The following is a 20,506-nucleotide window of genomic DNA, read 5'->3' on the forward strand; positions in this document are numbered from 1 at the left end:
GAACCAACACTTCACCATAATTGTCAATTTCTCTCCAAAAGAGGCATGCAGTTATATCATTTCAGGGAGACTATTAAACTGTCTGGGCTGTAATGTACCTCGGTATGACTTGGGATGATCCGCACAGGAGAAAATATAGTGGATGACCTTTGCATTGGCAATCAGCTACAACATGCAAGGACATTTCAGGGCAATTATCTTAATGTAAGGTGACCGGTCCACCCCCAGAATTTAAAAATATTTTGATGGAGGTGAATCATGCACCTCGGGTTATTGGATTTGCCTCTCGGAGAGCCCAGCCACCACGGCACAAAAAAGAACAAGTCCCATCGATTTTGCTATGTCAATATTTCACTCTTATGATAAACAACCCTCGGTCATTTTGGAAGGAAAATGAACCCTGCAAAGACAAGAGAGCAATAAATTGCGGCTTCATTTCCGATGGTGTTATCTCACCATTATTCAGGTTATGTAAACGCTTCCATTCTCATCAGTGAACGTACGTTTAAATGCCGCACAAATCACGAATATTGCAAAATTAGTAAACCGTCTTTTGTCTAATGCTATTATCTCACATCCATCATTACAAGCAAACTTGTATCCCAAACAGAACCCTGAAGTCAAATGGCACCCTTCAAAAATACAGCTAGTTTCCGACAGAACGATTTTGCAAACAAGCAAGGAGTGGGCACACATTCATCAGCGCACACACTCATGTTTTTTTCTGATTTGATTTCTCTAGGCTAAGGAGAGTGATTTATGGCAACAACCCACTCATAATGCGATTCAAGCCCAAGGCCAGATTCTTTCCTGGCGGTGACATATTACAAAAAGTTTGGAGTCTCGCACAATTCTGGCATGCCCAACTCTGCTTACAAATGACGGACTCCTGAATTTACACGATGGCTCTCTTACCTCCTGAAGAAAATGAAAAAGTCGGGAGGCTAATTAAATAGCCACTCCATTTCCCTCAGGCCTTATACCTTTGGAAAGGGGTAAACAATTAGGACAGCCAAGCGCCGGGGGAACCGTCGGTCCAGGCGGTGGCCGGAGCCGGTAAAATCATTGTGGATGAAACATTGTTCTCGGCTGTCCTATAAGCACTAAAGATTTATCGATATTGCTGGCTTTACCTGCTCCTTTCCTGCATCTGGACGGAGCCTACTCAGTGTGAACAAGAGCACAAGACTCGGATCAATTTCACTGGTTATGGGGGAAAGAAAAAGTGCATTTATTTTCCGCTTGAGGGAGTTCTGCATGCTAAAGTTTTGGACCTGATCTGGAAAAGTTTGTCTATCAGGGCTTTGGCTTTGCCAGTGTAAACACATTTTTTAGTGTGCTTGAAGGCAGGTGTGGCAGGGATGACTTATTTTTGTATATAGACACCTTTTCAAGTTTGTTTGTGGGCGGAGCTTATGTGGAGGCAGAATGATCCCCCTGACCACATTACTATAATAGGTAGCACGTTTTGTTTGCTTGTTTTTTGACAACGACTGGAAATAATCGGATTAAGTTTTAACGTCTGAAGTGACTCGCTGTCACCGCGATTGTTTTTGAAAAAGTTAACTTTAACTTTAACTTTTCCCTGCCGCTATCCGGCGACGCTAAAAGAGAAATTTCTAAAGAGCAAATTTCTGCGGTGTTTTTGTGCAGTTTTCACTGCGCTACAAATGCCGCGTCGTCCCTGTCACTCGTGTGGGGTCTTCCTGCACGCCGCTGCACTTGCGGATAACTTTCTTTTCAGAGAGTGACTCCGCCCCTCGATCCCCCCCGCCTCTGCCCGCACAGGCCACTGTGCGAATGAAGCAGCGGGGTAGAGGAACTAAGCGCTCGGGGAAGCGCAAGCTCACGCCCGCTCGGCGTGCCTCGCCTTCTCCAGAGAGAGAGCTTTCCCCGGTTTGCTTCACCCAAACAGATCACCGTCCACTGGCGGCCGCCAGTGACATGATCTCGTTCGGTGGAAACGAACTCAAGGATGACGACACCATGTCGTTAGCGGCTTCGGACAGGGAGGAGTTAGCGGGCTCAGTAGATGACTCCGCCCCCTCTCCATCTCCGGAACCCTGCGAACACGGGCCAAGTGCGGACTCCAAGCTTTTCCTGGTCCTCACAAAGGCAGTCAACGAGCTGGGTTTAGAGTGGTCTCCCCGCCTGGACGAATGGTTCTTGCCAGGGCGCCCTCAGGCCCCTCGTCAAAGAACTTCACCGTCCTTTCCAGAAGTTCACGGCGAACTCACCAAGTCATGGCGCGCTCCCTACTCGGCCCGTCTTCGACCTTCTTCCTCCTCCGCTCTCACCTCCGTGGACGGCGTAAAGGGAAAAGGGTATGAGAAACTGCCCCCCCTCGATGAGTCTGTGGCCGCACATCTGTGTCCGCCCCCGCCATCGGATGGAGGGCAAAGGCATCTCATCCCTCTAAGCCGTGCAGAACCACCTCGGCCCTCGCTGGACGCGCTTTTTCGTCCTCCGGCCAGGCAGCTTCGGCACTACACACCATGGCAGTGCTCCAGGTGTACCAGGCCAAGCTCCTCCAAAGAATGGATGAGTCCGACCCTGACCCTGCGCTCTTCAGAGAACTACGGAGCGCGACGGATCTTGCTCTACGCACCACCAAGGCCACGGCCCAGGCGATAGGAAGATCCATGGCCAGCCTAGTAGTGCTCGAGCGCCATCTGTGGCTGACGCTTACGGAGATCAAGGAGGTAGACAAAGTCCCCTTCCTAGACGCTCCAATTTCCACTACCGGCCTCTTCGCTGCAGAAGTCTTCGCAGGCCATGAAACACTTTCTGCCGAAAAGACCCGGATCTAGACCGGTGTCGACCCACACCAAGCCAGTTCCGACGCAACAGCCGGTGAGAACCCCTGCTGCTCAGAAGGCTCCGGGAGCTGACGGCCGTCAACGCTCCCGATCGGGACGGCGCTACCCGCATCCCCCATGACAGGGTCCCCGGCCTAAGATAACGCTAGACCCTGCGCCTCAGGCCCCCTCCTGAGGCCGATGCAAGGAAGAGGAAGGCTACAGGGCCCGCTCCAGCTGGCCCTCCTTCAAAGACCGCTCTCATGTCTGCCCAGTCACCCCGTTCAGTTCCGGGTGCTGGCAAAATATTGATAATGTGCAAGATTGTGAGTGCGGGGCCTGTTCCAATGCCCACACAACATACTGCAGAATGTTTAATAAAACACAAACATTGTCAAAAAAAGAGCAATCTTCCTCTTCCGTTGTCCTTGGGAGCCAAGCACCCAAAAGGCGGCGTACATCCCCATTGCACCCAACCCCTTTCCACCCGGGCCAAGGCCTGGCGAGCCATCCCCGGTGTGTCAGATTGGGTTCTGGATATAATATCACGAGTATATTCACTCCAGTTTGCTTGTCGATCCCCGCGCTTCCGCGGGGTCATCCCCACCCGAGTACAGAACTCAAATTCACACGTTCTGCGCACGGAGTTGAGGAACTTACTGGACAAAGGAGCCATAGAAATGGTTTCTCCAGACCAAATCGAGTCAGGCTTTTACAGCCGATACTTCCACGTACCAAAGAAGTTCTTCTCTCTGGACCTGGAAGACGCATACTTCCACATTCAGATAGCCCCCCGTCACAGATGATTTTTGAGATTCACCTACGAGGTCCCACAGATCCCTCCTCCTCAGCCATCTAGAATGCCTGGGACTCAGGATCAATCTTGCCAAGAGTGCACTTGCCAAGAGTGCACAACGTATATCGTTCCTGGGGGCAGTCTTCGACTCAAATCGCATGACTGCCAGAATATCGCCAGAACGAGCTCTGGCTATTCGACGGCTTGCGGCCTCATTCACACCCGGGGTTTCACGCCCCCTCAGGGTTTTTCAGAAAATGCTGGGCCTTATGGCCTCTGCATCTCAGGTGCTGAGTCTGGGCATCCTCCGGATGCGCCCCCTCCAGTACTGGCTGAAGCCCGGAGTTCCTCCACACGCTTGGCGTCTTGGACGTCTACGTGTGTTGGTGAACCAAGCCTGCGTAACCGCCCTAGCCTCGTGGAAAGATCCCCTTTGGCTAGAGCAGGGTATGCCCCTGGGCTCCACGTCCAGCCGGAAAGTGGTCACGACAGACGCCTCCAACACGGGTTGGGGGGCTCTGTGCGACGGCGAACCTGCCTTCGGCCTCTGGTCGAACCAAGAAAGAAGCCTCCACATCAACTACCATGAAATGCAGGCAGTATGGTTGGCTCTTCGCTACTTCCTGCCGGTGCTAAAGGATCGCCACGTCTTAGTCCGATCAGACAGCATGACGGTGTAATCATACATAAATCACCAGGGAGGCCTCTCCTCAAGACGCCTTTTTTCCCTGGTATTACACCTCTTGGAATGGGCCCAGTCCAATCTGCGCTCACTGAGGGCAACTCATGTTCCAGGCAGACTGAACCGGGGGGCAGATATGCTATCTCGGAGCAACGTTCCTTCGGACGAATGGACGCTCCACCCCATGTCGGTTCAGCAAATCTGGCAAATCTTCGGCAAGGCAGAAGTCGACCTTTTCGCCTCAGAAGACAATACTCATTGCCCAACGTACTTTTCGAAGGGCAGGGACGCCTTGGCCCACACTTGGCCCAACCGGCTCCTCTATGCTTTTCCCCCGATCGCGCTCTTACAGCAGACGATCAGGAGAATCAGGGATCAAGTGCACCGAGTGCTATTGGTAGCTCCTCTGTGGACAAACCAGCCTTGGGTCGCAGATCTCTCTCAGCTGCTAGTAGCAGCCCCGTGGCCCATTCCCCTGAGACGGGACCTCTTCTCTCAGGCAGGGAACACGATATGGCACCCCCAGCCAGAGCTGTGGGTTCTACACCTTTGGCCTCTCGACGGGAGCCTACGGACCTCCCCGAGAGCGTACTGAACACCATATCCCAGGCTAGAGCCCCGTCCACTAGACGTCTCTATGCCCTCAAATGGTCTGTCTTCGCCTCCTGGTGTACACCACGCGGCGCTGACCCGGTGTCCTGTGACATATCGCTGATACTTGAGTTATCCAACAATAGAGTTGTTGGATAACGGCCGTGCCCCTTCCACGCTCAAAGTCTATGTGGCAGCTATTTCAGCCTCACATACCCACATCGAAGGAAAAGGGGTGGGCAAAAACGACCTCATCGTTCGTTTCTTGAAGGGCTCCAGGCGGCTACACCCCCCTCGCCCTCTTACAGTTCCCACCTGGGATCTGTCCACGGTCCTGAGGGCTCTAAAGAGCCCTCCCTTTGAGCCTCTGCTATCTGTGGACCTCCGTTCATTAACGCTCAAGACCACTCTGCTTCTCGCTTTAGCATCGGTGAAGCGTGTGGGCGACCTACAGGCTCTCTCTGTGAGCCCATCCTGTCTTGAATTTGGGCCTAACGACGCCAGGGTCGTCCTCAAACCAAGGCATGGCTATGTACCTAAGGTGCTCTCTTCTCCGTTCCGAGCGGGACCCAGAGCCTAACCTGGTCTGCCCAGTCAGAGCATTAAAAATCTACATTGAGCGCTCCACCCCATTCAGACGGTCGGAACAGCTCTTTGTGTGCTTCGGTGACCGCACCAGAGGGTCTATGGTCTCGAAACATAGACTGTCAAAATGGATAGTCAAGGCTATATCGCTGGCGTATTCTTCCTTGGGCCTTCAATGTCAAGGATCCGAGACTATCTGTGTTTTCGTTCCATCTGTAGCACGGCGTGATTATACTGGTTCCCCATAGCGTCCTGCTACGCAGTACAAGTGAAGTATCGATAGGGACCGTACTCGGTTACTGACGTAACCTCGGTTCCCTGAGATACGGGAACGAGTACTGCGTTCCTTGCCGTGCTACGAGCTGCATTGTCGTCGCTTCAGTCAAAGTAACCTGAGGACTCTACGGCGATGCGACTGCTTATATAGTCATAAGCCCCGCCCATTCTGGCGGGTGCCATCGTCATTGGTCCGGCAGCTCCGCTATGATTGGTTTCAAGTTTTACTTTTTTCCAACCAATCACCGTGCAGTTTTCACTGCACTATTGAATTGCTTCAGTCATCGGAGAAAAATGAGTTTTCCCCATAGCGTCCTGCTACGCAGTACTCGTTCCCGTATCTCAGGGAACCGAGGTCACGTTAGTAACGAGTACGTTCGCTAACATATTGTATTACTAACAAAGTTTACTAGAATAACATATGCGTTCAAAAGTTAACGCTTCGTGAAAAATAAACTTGTTCCCCAGTTTCTGATCTGGGCATCTGAGATATTCTTAGAAACATACCAAATCATAATCCACACCAACAAAAGACTGTAGTTTTTATCTTAGGTGTTTTTGATGATCGTTTCTGTTCATTCTGCTAGTTTTATTGTGTTTAACTACAGCTGTCATCAGTGTTTATGCTTGGCAATGGCAGCAGGTATGTGTTAAAATATAAAATTGGAGACTGTATTCTGTCGATTATGGCATTTAACAACACAACAAGATGATATTTTAAACTCTATGTAGCCGAATCTGTGCTGGTTTGTATTGGCCGCCTCCAGTTTTATCATTTGTTTTGCCACCAGCAAATGTTGTGACGTAAGTGTGACGTCGGTTCAAAAGGGTCTATAAAACTCAGAAGCGAGATAGGATTTTACACTTACATTACATTTAGTCATTTAGCAGACGTTTTTATCCAAAGCGACTTCCAAAGAGTTCGGGGAGCAATAAGCGATATTAGCGATTTTAGCACTTATAGTTCCATTGCCCTAAAGTCGATGGTTTTTTTTAGTTATATGCATGAGCCTAAAAACGCATCTCTTCCGTCAACCAGTCACTGATTGATTTTTCCTAATTCTCTTCCCTTTCCTTCTTTATAATAAAATAAACAATTACTAACCTCACTATTCTTTACTGTGCTAGGCTTTAATGGACTAGTTTGATGCACTTATGTATTTGTGGCCTATGTTGTTATAATTGCTTCCAATGTTTCCTCATCTGCAAGTCGCGTTGGATAAAAGCGTCTGCTAAATGACTAAATGTAAATGTAAATGTAGATAAGGTCTGTGTTTAACAAAAGCTCAAAATATTTGTATGTTTTATTCTACACATAAAAGACATCAGTAATAGCCCGCTCATGATTGTTTAAAGCATTACCGTGTCTTTAAAATGGCGGTTGCTAACAATTTACTAAATGCAACTACAGACATTGTCGGGGATGTTAAAGTAATGCTCCACCCAAAAACTAAAATTCTGTCATGAATTACTCACCCTCTTGTTTTTCCAAATCTGTATACATGTTTCTTTGTTCTGTTGGACAGAAAGATATTTGGAAATATGTTAGCAACTGACATTTCTGGGACATCATTCCTACTATGATAGTCAAGGATGTCCCTGAAATGTTGGTTGCTATTATATTTCCAAATATGTTTCTTTGTTTTCATCAGAACAAAGACATTTATACAGGTTTGGAACTTGTGGGTGAGTAAATGAAGACAGAATAAAACGTTTTGTGGGGAGTATAAGTATAAAATCTCACAAATAATGCAAACATGGGAACAAATTGCTGAAACATGGGGATTCATTTATGGAGTAATTATAGGAAGTACATATTGATGTATCCTCAATAAACCAATAGTGTAAAAAAAATGATGATGACAAAAATCTAAGCAAATATATTAACAAGATTATTGTAATGCCATTACAATAAATGGGGAGGAATACAATTCTCAATATGGCCCCTCGAAAAAGGTGATGTTTTGCAATGTAAGTTCAGGAGGAATGGCAAACGTGTCCGCTCAGTGGCACGACTTCCATAAACAGCAAATATTTAAAGCATTAATGAATGGTTCATAAATTGGATGGCTTATCTAATACTCCGAGATTTTAACACGATGAACAATCTGTGCCACTTACCATTGTTGTTTCAGCAATGGACCCAAAACTGTTAATAAAAATGTTGCATGTTACGTTGACAGGTGGACCTGTGGAAAGAAAAAAACATGTTAATTGTTGACACTAAGTTGGTTGGTCTTTACAAAAACCGCCATAAAATCCTGTATATAATTCTGTATATATACTAACTGAAACTTACCTGTGTAAATACTGTCAATGACATAACAAATGTAATGTTTTAGATATACAGTATGTATCATCCTGGTTACTACAAAATAAAGATACTGTTACAGTACATAAAATAAATAACCAAACTAAAATAATAAATATACATTTGAGGCCAACAAAGGACACTCTGTACAAGTGCACCAGAACCCAAAGTTCTCCCCATCTCTGTTCTAGGAAATATCGTGAGTAAATCCCTTTGCTGGTGTATAATGGCACGCTTAAATGAAAAACTCCAGTCAAAGAGACAGATGTATACGGCTGGACAGAAACCATAAACCAAAAAAAGCGATCCATCACATATGGCTGTGTGAACACAGGGAGTGGAGATATTCGGAATGACACGCTGCTCATGGCCTCGTAAAGACCCTGTCAGACTGCTCCACACTTCTGATGCACTTAGATACAGAGCTGCTGAACAGCAGGAAGAAAAAGCTTGCAGCCCATTTCTACAGCTTCACACCGCATGTTACGCTGCTGAATGTGAAGATTGTTGCAGAGGGACATATTGCAGTTTGCAAAGCCTTGGAGAATTATTGTGAGGTGTATGAAGCATAACCCCTCCACGAAAATAATCACCCGCCAAAAAAATCCTAATTCACAGCATTTGTATGATTTGCTCCATCAGCAGAGTGTTCAGCTGAAAAATATGTTAATGCATTCAACAAAACAGGATGAATTTAATTCCACACATTCGAAATGGGCTTCCTCGGCTTGTATTACAAGAAATAATTTTCAATTTGACAATGTAATTTTCATATCTGAAAGTGAAAAGAATGCGGCATATTTACACAGTAATTGTTTCTTAAAGGGACAGTTCACACAAAAAAGTGATTTCACCATTTACTTACCATCATGTGACTTAAAACCTGTATATGACTCTTTCTTCTGCAGAACACAAAACAAGATGTTTTGAAGAACGTCGGTAACCAAACAACATTGGCCCCTTGACTTCCATTGAACGGACGTGAAACCACCGAGACGTTTCTCAGATAATAGAATCATATACAGGTTTTCAATCACATGAGGGGGAAAACACCTCCTTTTCCCTGTTTAAAACACTCAACTTGAATTTAACATTAGCATTCCCCATTCAGTCCCCTGCAAAGCATTCTGGGAAATTCAATTTGTCACAGCATGAATTAATTATTCATTAAGTCGCAAAAACATTAAGTACGTTCTGTTGTTGTGCAAATTTATAAATCTCGCGCAATGGAAATAATGTGTGACAGAATATACGAGAACGTGTTGCATTAGCTAATCATAATAATTACGTTTAAAATTAGAGGGCGTGGCTTGCGTTTTTCACTGCGAATTGGATTGGATGTGTAAAAACAGCTGTTGCATTGATTTTGAAATGAAACTGGCAGAAGACCGAAGGGGAGGAGTTAACGGATGTTCCGGCCAAGCCGTCTAATTTACGTCATTTGAGATGGATAGTCATTTCAGGGCGGAAGTGCATTTTCAGATTTGAACTGAAGACTATGAGGGTACATGAATTTAAAAAAGAAAATGACCCACGTTGATAATCTTTTTACTATAAACGCTGCATTATTTCATGAAAAAAATAAGAATTTTTAATTTCACTGGGACTTTAAAGTAAATAAGGCATGCAACAAAATCCATTTATTTCAGCTTGTTCACAATATTCCGGCATGTTTTTTGCAGTTCTTGTTAGAGTCTCCACACAGAGGCACGACGGTTCATTGCTCTTGGCACATTTCTTCCACTGGGTATTATATTGGCTGTAATCATTTGTCTGTTTTTGGCTTTCCTTGCAGTATGTGACGCAGCGCAGAGAAAATCAAATGTCCTCACCCCCACTGCAGTTCATTTGTGAGCTCGGCCTCCAATAAGCAGTGAGAGAGCGAGAAAGACAGAGCTCATTATCTGTCAGAAGCGAATGACTCATCGGCAACAATGATTTGCCTTGCCATGTTTTCGGCAAACAATCTGCGCTACTCTCTGCATTCTGCAGACGGATGCAACAGCCAGCTTAGGGATGTTCTGGTTATTTATATATATATATTTTTTTAACTCAGCTGTTCCTTGTCAGCGAATCAGATCTTAATTTCCGAGCTCCACCTCCAGCCCCATCTTGTAGTTTAGAAGCCTCACACGTTTCACTGCGCTGCCATTTATTACGCCGACGTAAACAGGACGCACAACTCTGCTAGAGACAAGCCAATCGAAAACCAAGAACCCCGTTGGCGCGCTGCCTATAATTCCGTATTTACAAAGAAAAATCAAGAGAGTCATTATCGTGATTAATTTCTCATATAAACAGAACAATCATTAATCAAATATCCCCGGCTTCGAAAAAACTGAATAACCTTTATAGAAGCATAAATTACACGCTCGCCTACAAACAGATCAAACATCGCTTTGTGTCGAGAGACCAATTAGTTCTTCATAAACCAATGGCCACAACTCATCTTTACTGTTAACCCGTTTATAGTCGTTCATTATCAAGGTCTGTGTCTAAACTGATCAATACCGCAGTTCGTCTCATTGGCGATAGCAGAAACTAGTGAATGATACCGTCCAATAGCCATTAGTCAGTTTTATGCCGGTCAGCGCGGGAGAAAATGGCGCTCGAGATGTTGCACCCCGAGGACACCCGTGATGTAGGAAGCGAACAGATTTATTGGAAACAGCAGACACTCGAAATGCCTCTCAGGTAAGTGGAGCACCACAAATGAAAGTGTCTGATATAAATAAAGAAAGCTTAATGATATTGCTCATGGTAAAAATCGAGCTGCTCTCAGCAGAAAAACAATGGCATTGAGGCATTAAATATTTATAGGGCTTCGGTTGTACCTATAAGGTCTTGGTGAGGCGGATCTCACAAAAGGTGATAGAGTGATAGCGATTCAAAACAAAGGAACGGAACGAGTGCCCAAACAGTTTCTTCATGTTGGCACACCGTTTTCATCACACTTCAATGAATCATTGGTCCAAATGTCAAGGGCCTCCTCTTTTTCCTCGTGCATTGACATAAGGGCAGATGCTGGGTAAATCTATTGGCACGGGGCAATTTTCAATTTACAAGACTGCAGTGATTCCTAGAGGGTGAAAATAAAGGCTTTTCAGATTTTCACTTTAATTTAATGTAGAACGGGAAAAAAAAAGAATCATGGAGCTACATGATCCACGATCACTTCACATTGAGATTTTGATGTTTGTGATGGCAACAGTGGAAGTATATGGAGTGTATTTTTAGTTTTAGTTTTTTGTGAGTGTGTCCTGCTCCAATGAATCCACATGATCACGCTATGCTGTACCACACAAGACCGTAACGCTCATAATACAACCACACAATTCCTATGCATCAAACCCTTTTGCACCGAAATGATGAATGCATTTCCACAAAACGGCAACTCGTACATAAAATCCAGGCTTTTCTCTTTATATTCCGTGCGTTTTCTACTTTAAACAGCCTACTCTGACAAACAAAATCCAGATTGAACAGGAGCCACAGCCATCCATCACTCCAGGTTTGGTTCAGCTGGAGACGACCCTGACCATTAAGGGGATTGTATAAAAATTCATAAGAGCCAGACAGCCGCGGCTCGGGCGGGAAGAGCTGCCCGTGCAGTGACAGCTAGTTTCAGTGAGAGCGTCTGAGTTAGCATTGTCACATGCCTATAAGTAATGACACACTGCTAAATAACCAGGATCTCTTCCTGCCCCTGAGGCTAGCATCACTGATAGGAGAAACATGACAGCCTCCGAGGAGAGAGAGAGAGAGGCTGGAGAGAGAGACATAAATCAATAGGCGGGCCATAGAGCCGAGTCCTGAATAGAGAATGAGTAGACTGCCGTTTGATTAAACTGGATTACCCGGCGAGCTTCGGCTGCAAAAGTCATGAAATAAAACGGTCAATATCCCTTGAAAATGGATTCACGCCGTGGTAACATTGATGGCTTTAATGATATGAGAGAAAAACCAACTGTGTCATAATATTGCACATTTACGTGTAAGAGATTTTTACATTTACTGAAAGAAGTGTGAAGTAAAAAGTAAGTGCCATGTTGTGTGTGAGTGTTGGGGCATTGCTAGATGGTTGCAAAGGTGTGACTAAGCATTTTATTATATGAATCACTAAATGTCTAGGCCAAAACAAGTAAGCCCATCCAGTTGCTATGCAATTCTGCTGCAAGGTATATATTGGCGAATGCTTATAAGCAGGACATTATACAGTTGAGTTTATAGGTCGCGTTTTGCTTAAAGGACTAGTGTGTCGTTTTTGGAGTATCTATTGACCGAAATGCAATATAATATAGTCTACATAACTGTATTAAGAGGTGTATAAAAGACCTTACATAATGAAGCTTTACCAGTATTACCTTAGAATGTCCCCTTACATGGAATTCAACATGTTGTTTCTACAGTAGCCTGTTTCATAAATCAGTTATCTCCTTCGGCAAAGAAATAAATCTTAGCCCTGTGTCAGCCACCGTAATGCTTGGAAAGGGAGGAGAGGTGGAGTGAGCTTTTCACCGCTAGATGCTGCTAAAATCTCCACATTGTTCCTCTAAATCCTAGTTAATATTATTGTGATTACGTAATGCGTTAAACTACAGAAATAACTGGGAATGCTATTTTTATTTATAAGTGCTATTTAAAATAATCCAGATTACAAGGAGAATAGTACAGAAAGCTGTTTTTTATTTATTGTAAATATATTCACATATTAAATAAAAGATTATATAATGAATTATTTCTTAAGCCTATTATTAAACATTATTTATAAAATAAAATGAATATGTTGAGTGGTATTGTTATATATAGTATATTTGTTAGTAACATTACAATGATTGTGATAGTAATGATTGTATATGTCAATAGCTTCATGATATGTATTACATTTTTTTGTAATAAATAAATATTATTGGTCACTCTTCATGTCTGTCACTGGGTTTTAGCAAATATCTAACCAATAAAGAGTATTAAAAAGCGCATGTCAACTTTGACAACACAGTATTTTTATGTTTGTACTTTTCCTGAAAAACACCGAAATTTCAGAAAGACAACAACGGTATATATTTAGTTAACTACATGAACAAAAACATATGTATAAATTTAGATTCATTTAGAGTTATAGTTTGGTTTAAATGTCTATTAATGGTATCTAATTCTTATATTAAGATTTGTTATTTTAGTTTAGTTCAAGGAAATAACTACAAAAGGTGACTGCACGTTGAATATGTTTTTAGAGTTTATATCTACATTAAAAAAACTGGTATTAGTGGTATTAAAACTTTTACGAATTAAGAATATTTACTTTAAAGCTATTGAATAGTAACAGAACAAACGATAAACAATTACTAACCATTCAAAGCATGTTACATAACACACAATAATGTATTCATAATCCATAGACACAAACGTATTGCAAACCAATACCACACAGTACTCTGAGCTGGAATAAATGATGATGATTAAACACTGCGTGATGAATGCAGAATAATACACTGTAATGTGATTTGTGGATACTACTGCTAGGATTATTCATTGGAGAACACTGTAGCCGTGACAAACATCCAAAAGGCTCTGCATTAGTCTGCATGAAGAGAGCGAGCTGGCTATGTAATATCCTTAATAAAGCTAAATAACAGGATCTAATAACTGCCGCCAAGCGACCCACAGGACAAAACCCTCTACAGCGTTAATACACAGCATTACATACACTAAAGCATCAACAGACTGATCAGGATCAGTCAAACGTGATTCTATGTAAATGCTGAATCTGAATACACATAATAAATGGCTTGTTTTATTAAGCAACAGAAATATGTTAAATTGGAGGAATAATTGAAATGCTTGAAAGGCTTTTTTTCCTGTTCAGTCAGGTGTAGAAATGCATTTGTTTTCTTAATTTAATTAAATTTAAGCCAAGAGTGGAGAGAAATCAATGGCACCGAGATAAAAACCGTGGCCAGCTACACAAAGCTCAGCTCAGGGATGAGCTGATGCTAAACGGCGACAGTCACAAAGCTCCGATTTGAAACCTAAAAACAACTGGAGGCTACGCACGGAATTAAGTACAATATATCTTTTTTTGAAAGATAGAGCAAAAGGAAGGAAATTAATCATAAAATATACACTGTTTTGTTTAGCAAATGCCCGAAACTAAAATACAGTTAACCTTGCATCTGGTGAATAGACCATGCAATAATATCAAATTATCCAATAAAATATTATCTAATGCCATCATGCACATCTGAAAGTGTTATCAATTAGCATTTATAAATAGATCAGACACACATCAGACGGTCGTTGAATTTCACCATACCAGAATACAGTACCCTTTAATAATTGACATCAAAAATGATTTCACTTCCTTTAAAATACTTTACTGTACTCTCAGCCATTAAACAACAACACTAATAACACACACAGACATTTTTTATTCATTATCATTTAGCCAAGAAATGCTCTTGCTGCTTTACGTCATTTCTCAGACGGAACATCGCCCGAATGAATCAATAAGCGTGTGTAAACCTGGATAAGTACCTTTCTTGAGATTACCATCCGTTTTGGAGCCTTGTGGGTCTAATGAAAAAAAGATCAAGATTAATCACATGATATTCTAACAGCAAGACGGTCAGCTTGTTTCTTTGCGGAACCAACAAAAGAAAAAAAAACATAAGCAGCAAGGCTCACTTATTCTACGTTACACTTGCCAACACTTTGAGCGTTGAAGTGTCTGGCAGGGAGTATTGGGTGCTAAGGGCATACTAAGGGCAAGAGCGGGTAAGGAGGGATGCACTTATTCGTCCAAAACTTCAGAGCGGGCAGGACAAAAGGCAAAGCACTGAAATGAGAGAAAGGATGGGGGTTGCAATGCATTTCTGGTCACGGGAGGCAGAGGTTAGCAAAATGCACGAATAGATGCAGTACGCTAGAGGGAAAAAGCAAAGACTACATGTCAAACTGGCTTCACTTAAGTTTTGCACAAAGTGTGAAATAGATTGTTTTTATTTAATGGACAGATCCAATTGATTGGGTTGCAGGACTGTGCAATACAGAAGGAATTGGAACTTACTTTGGGATCAACTCCCCATATAGCTTTATTTATTTATTTTATATGTATTATTCATGAGAAAATTTGGGCATTTTCCCTAAATATATAAAATGCCTAAATCCTACAGACCACATTGTACTGTATGTCCTGTAGAGTTCTGTGTCATTTCACAAGGATAAACATGACAAACTACTATAAACACGTAACCACAGAGAATACAATACAACTTATTCTGATGGGGCAGTGGCTCTGACGGTGGGCGACATTTGCAATTCACGGAAAACAGATATCACGCAGGACTTTGAAGAACTACATGTTCAATTATAATGCCAGTGTCGGCTAATCCAGGACTTCCCAAAGGCATATCCAGTGTATGAAGGATTTGTTTTAACCCTTTAAATCCTGGTCTCCATGGGCCTGCATTCATTTTCTGTGTTAAAAACTAAGATTAAAACAAAACAACATTTAGAGAATCTGTCTTATAAAAATAACCTAATAACTGCGCATATCATTGACTAGCCATTAGGCGACAAGAGATCTTACAAAGAAAATACAAAGAATATAAAAAACTAAAGAAACAAAAGATTTACGAAAAAAAAATATTTTTTATGTTATTTAGAAATCGTTTTATTTTTTTTACTGTCTGAAAAATGACAAGGATCAATTGTGTACCTTTAAAGTTGAATGTAATGTACCCCTAACTTTACCTTTAAAGGTACACAAAAGTTACTATACAATTACGTACCAAAAAGGTTCAACATTTTATGTTTTGTTTTCCTTTAGAGGTGCAAAAAGGAACCCCCAAAGGGACTAGTTCACGCAAAAATTCTGTCATCATCTACTCACCTGAACAACGGTGGTATCCATTCACTTGCATTGTGACACCAGTTTTGTGTCCATACAACAGAAGTGAATAGACACCCCCCTTGTTCGATTACCAACATTCTTCAAAATATCTTCTTTTGTGTTCTGCAAAAGAAAGTCATAAAGATCTGAATTGACAATAGATAAGTAAATAATGACAGAATTTACGTTTTCGGGTGAACTATCCTTTCAAGGGTTTTGTAATTTTTTCGGACGGTGTTACGCTTAAACTAACTACAGGTGTACCTAATTCTTATGTTTTATTTGTTTATGTTTCTTTTGTGCATAACTATAGATCACACGTCCGGGCACATTAAAGAGCAAAATCTCAATCGTACACCCGTGAACAGTCGGTGATAAATTGCAGTGGAAATTAAAGTCTCACCCTCGACTACGAATGCCTGTACCAGACTTTAAAAAATGACATGTCCATGGATGATAGTGTCTGGAGCCTTGTGAGAATTGAACCAATTTGTAGAAGATAAGCTAAAGCATGTAGGCAAAATGTAAATCAGATCTAGCCTTGCTTTCTCTCAGATGTATCGCCTGGATGAGACCAAAACATGATTCTCTAGTGTAATCGTGCGGCAATTAATTTCCACCATTGTAAAAATACACCTCACACCACCTCAGAAAAACTCAGGAAGAAACATAACTTGATGTAACAAAAGAAGAGGCCTTGTAAAGCAGGAATGCGTCTTGTGTCCTTGTAGACCATACCCTCGACTCAAACATTTGGTTCTAGAGAAGTTACGGCAGATGACTTATCAAACATGACGTAACCACCCAAAAGAGTCTTCCTCGCTCAGACCTCGAGTCATTCTTCATCATCTGGAGCCCTTGAAAAGCATCAGTGCCGTTTGTATGTGAGTACACCCGCTCATTAGAGGATTCCCATTAATCCTATTACAGTCCCATTAAGCATGTGCTGATAACGCTGAATGAACACCAAGCTCCACCAGCAAATAATGCGTCAATTGTGCCCTTCATATCATGAGATGCAAAAAGCTAGTCATCCAAAAAGAAAATCAAAAAGCAGGTAAATATACCGCAGCAAACTGTATATTTACAAATGTACACTCGTCTCATAGAAACCCCATTCAGAAGCAAAGTGACATAGTTATCAGAAAGCATTACACGGATCATGACTGTAATGCAACATGGCGCTTAATTTGAGAAGGGGGAACGAAAGTGGGGGGTCGACAGCGGCGAGGAGGAGCAGCCCATGATTGTGCTATTTGGGAGGAATCTGTAGCACCTCGTGGCTGTCGGGCTCTGTAGCTCTTCACTTTGACTGATGAGAAGGGACAAGGTTAACGTGGGTACCGGAGACACATCTGCACTGGGCAACATTCATCACCAGCGGCCGCAGATTACGGCACCAACAGCCAGTGCTCCTCTGCCTCACTCGCCGTCTCAGGTTCACACATCCCCAATTTGTTTCTTTGATCTGTCAGCGAGCTCTAAGAAATTGTCTTTTTAAGGGAAAATGATTTCAATCATCGAGGCCGAGGCGAGGTGTGTAATTTCTGCCTCACTCCTGTAATGAAATTGTGATTTGTTTTTAAACCGGTTTTTCTTACGTCGTCCGTCTGTTTGATTTGGATACATCCACGTTCCCATAGTAACACCATTGGTTGATGTGTTGGCCGGGTTTGGATGCTCGAATTAACAGAGTACCTTACACTGCAAAGTTAAGGGAAGCGTCTTGCCTTTAAGTCGTCTCTGTGGGATTGGAGAAAGCACTAAAAAAATACACACTTCAGCTATTCTGTAATGAGAAAAAGTGCCAACTAATACCACCGTTGATAGAACGCGAAAGTCAAAGATCCGAAAATATATCAATCTAGCCGCATGGGGTGCCCCAAATCTGCCAGAGTTTGAGATTTTCATTTCAATTGGATCTCAGCTAAATCATTTGGAAGGATTTCCCACAGTGAGTCCCAGTCATGATCAGTGTAATTTCTTCTCATGCCAGCACATTCGTTGCTTTAGGCAAGGCTCATCATTTTCACTTCTTTTTTATTTCACTGTTGCTATACGACCACATTTGCCAGAGAGGCAATAATCAGCACCATGAGCTGGAAAAAATGTCTTCTCACATTAGATGCTGTTCGTGTAGGAGCTTCTAAGTCGCCTTTGGATGAGGACTTCCTCAGAAATGTACGGGGAAACGCTGTCAGGATTCTTTCACTACGTGAGTTTTATTTGACGTGTGCTACGGTGGAGGGGAGAATACTGGCCATGAACTCATGAGCTTCCTGCTTAGCACGAATTTGCACGGTTGACCGGACAGCCGTGACTAACCCTTGTATTTCATAATGTCCGGTCTTGTCATGTGACCATGTGTGTCCTTAAAATAGTGAATGGGCTACATAATGAGATGCTAATAGAAGGCCAATTTTTACCACAAATATTCTTTTGCATGACATTTTTTATATTAGTGAGTCAATTCTGAGTTTATGAGCATATGACAAATTGGGATCTCAAGGTCAATTTCAGTGAGAAAACAATAAACCAACTGTAATGCAGTTCACCGTAAAGAAAATTGCAGCAAAACTCAGCAAACAGCAAAAATTTAAGATGTCAGAATTCATTCACCACATAACAGCACTAAATGTCAACAAAAATAAAGAAATAAATCTTTTGCCACAAGCAAGGTTAAGATGCAAGGCCTCTTGAAATCAGACAGGGCTGTTTGCCATTGAAGCATTCAAGCGGGTTTAACAGCGTGGACAGGTCTTGTTATACATTGCGCCAATGTTCCTTTTATTCACTGATACTATAACTTATTTTAAAAGGTGTACATGTACAATATATTTAATCATCCGATAATCATTTTTTCAATATAATTGTTTTAAAAATTTTCAAAACGTTTTTATTGCATGAATGTCTAAGTTATTTACTTAAAATAATTCTAAGTCACACACTTTATAATTACTTCCCATATTGTGTATTAAAAAAACATGATATAATGCATAATAGATCTGTAGTTTATTGAAATGATTTATTAAGCATTATATGATGTCATGATATTTGATACATTTATTATAAAGTGTAACCAGCAAAGAAACATGCAAAATCAGACAAATCAGACAATCAGAGATTTCATTTGCTATACCAAACAATATGCGTTTAAACATACATCTTTAAAACTTAATTTCACTGTATGTACAGTTTATATGAAATATGTAGTTATTTCAAATATATAAAATTCACCATGTCACGTTATAGTGCAGCAAAAAATAATCATTGTTTTCTTTACATTTAAACTTCAAATTGATCTATATTTTTGTGTACACTTGGTTCACAAAATATCATTTTAGTAACATAAAAACATTATTTCTATTTTAAAGAAGATTTTTTTTCTTATATACCTGTGTATTTCCAGGAATAGCTAAAGGAACAGCCAAAGGCACACTATAATTTGCGGTGCTTGACATTGTTGAATATAAGGAAACCTCTGACATGTATCTTGCAGTGGCTATTTCTAGCATTGCCAGCACACATCACACTATAAGTTCCCAAGTACCACCATAGACACTCAGGATAATGATAAAGATCATGGACCTTAAACAGGAATGTTGCCAACATGGAGTTTCTTAATTTAATAAATGCAGAAGTTGGAAATTAAATCATTCATTGTCTATTGAGGACAACAGGCTTATTTTCTGTGATTGTTCACCTTTGAAATGTAGCATTGCATTTTGGCTTTACATTTGAAATAAACAACATTATCATGTCTTGTGCAAGCATAATGTGCGTTACATTTGGTAGAAACATTTTGAATCATTATCATAATGGATTTACTTGCTTTAATGCATAAATGTTCTTCCAATATGTTGCTAATCCTTGTAATTCCTTTCATTTGAAAAATCATTTGAATTGCTGCTTGGCTACATTCCTGTGATATCCAACAGTGTATTGGTGGACACACCTACCTTTAAAATTAGGTCTGATTCTTGCATCGTAACCAGACACTTTTCCCATCAGCTTGTCCAGGAATTCTGACGGGGGCATGGGAGAGGCAGCTTTCCGTGCTGCTGCCTGTTGGGACGCTGCCAAGCTGGGAAATGCGGAAAGAAAGACAGTTTCATTACAGAACTATTCACCTGCTGAATCAAGCCGTCTCCTCAACAAAAGCACCAACAATGCAGGACGAGTGCATTATGAGACTTTTTAATTATTATATTTTGTTCCGAGGCAGACGGATAAATCTCTGACACTAGTCGTGTTTTTAATTTCGAGTTGAAATGTTACATCACCTGCTGTAATTTTCCAAACAGACATAAAACAAATGCAAGAAAATGGTAACACGGAGCAATATCGTTTTTAATGTTTGTTAATGCCAATACAATGATGTTACTTTATGGTGCAATGACTTATGTTAACAGTTACAACGTTTGACTTAAAAAGTATTGATAAATGCCAAAATTAACATTAATAAATGCTATAGAAGTATTGATCAATAATCAATTACTTCATGTTGGCTAATGCATTTACTAATGTGAAGAAATTCAACCTTATTGTAAAGAATTGCCAAGATAATTTGCTCTTT

General features: G+C 41.7%; 1 protein-coding gene across 3 annotated transcripts in view; it reads right to left on the bottom strand.

Annotated features, from left to right (window-relative positions):
* The window catches only part of glra1 (glycine receptor, alpha 1), a gene marked incomplete at both ends in the record, with an annotated part of 42,793 nt that overhangs the window by 17,021 nt on the left and 5,266 nt on the right, over positions 1 to 20,506 (bottom strand). Inside the window, 3 exons of one of the 3 annotated variants that reach the window (XM_079480522.1) lie at positions 7,850 to 7,917; positions 14,574 to 14,612; positions 19,890 to 20,014. In XM_079480522.1, coding sequence (XP_079336648.1) covers positions 7,850 to 7,917; positions 14,574 to 14,612; positions 19,890 to 20,014 — 232 coding nt within the window. Of the gene's footprint in view, positions 1 to 7,849; positions 7,918 to 14,573; positions 14,613 to 19,883; positions 20,015 to 20,506 lie in introns of all 3 variants that reach the window. The other 2 variants (XM_079480521.1, XM_079480523.1) reach the window with 2 other exon arrangements.

The sequence above is a fragment of the Barbatula barbatula genome (assembly GCF_947034865.1).
Source record: "Barbatula barbatula genome assembly, chromosome: 18".
NCBI classification, from domain to species: Eukaryota; Metazoa; Chordata; class Actinopteri; order Cypriniformes; family Nemacheilidae; genus Barbatula; species Barbatula barbatula.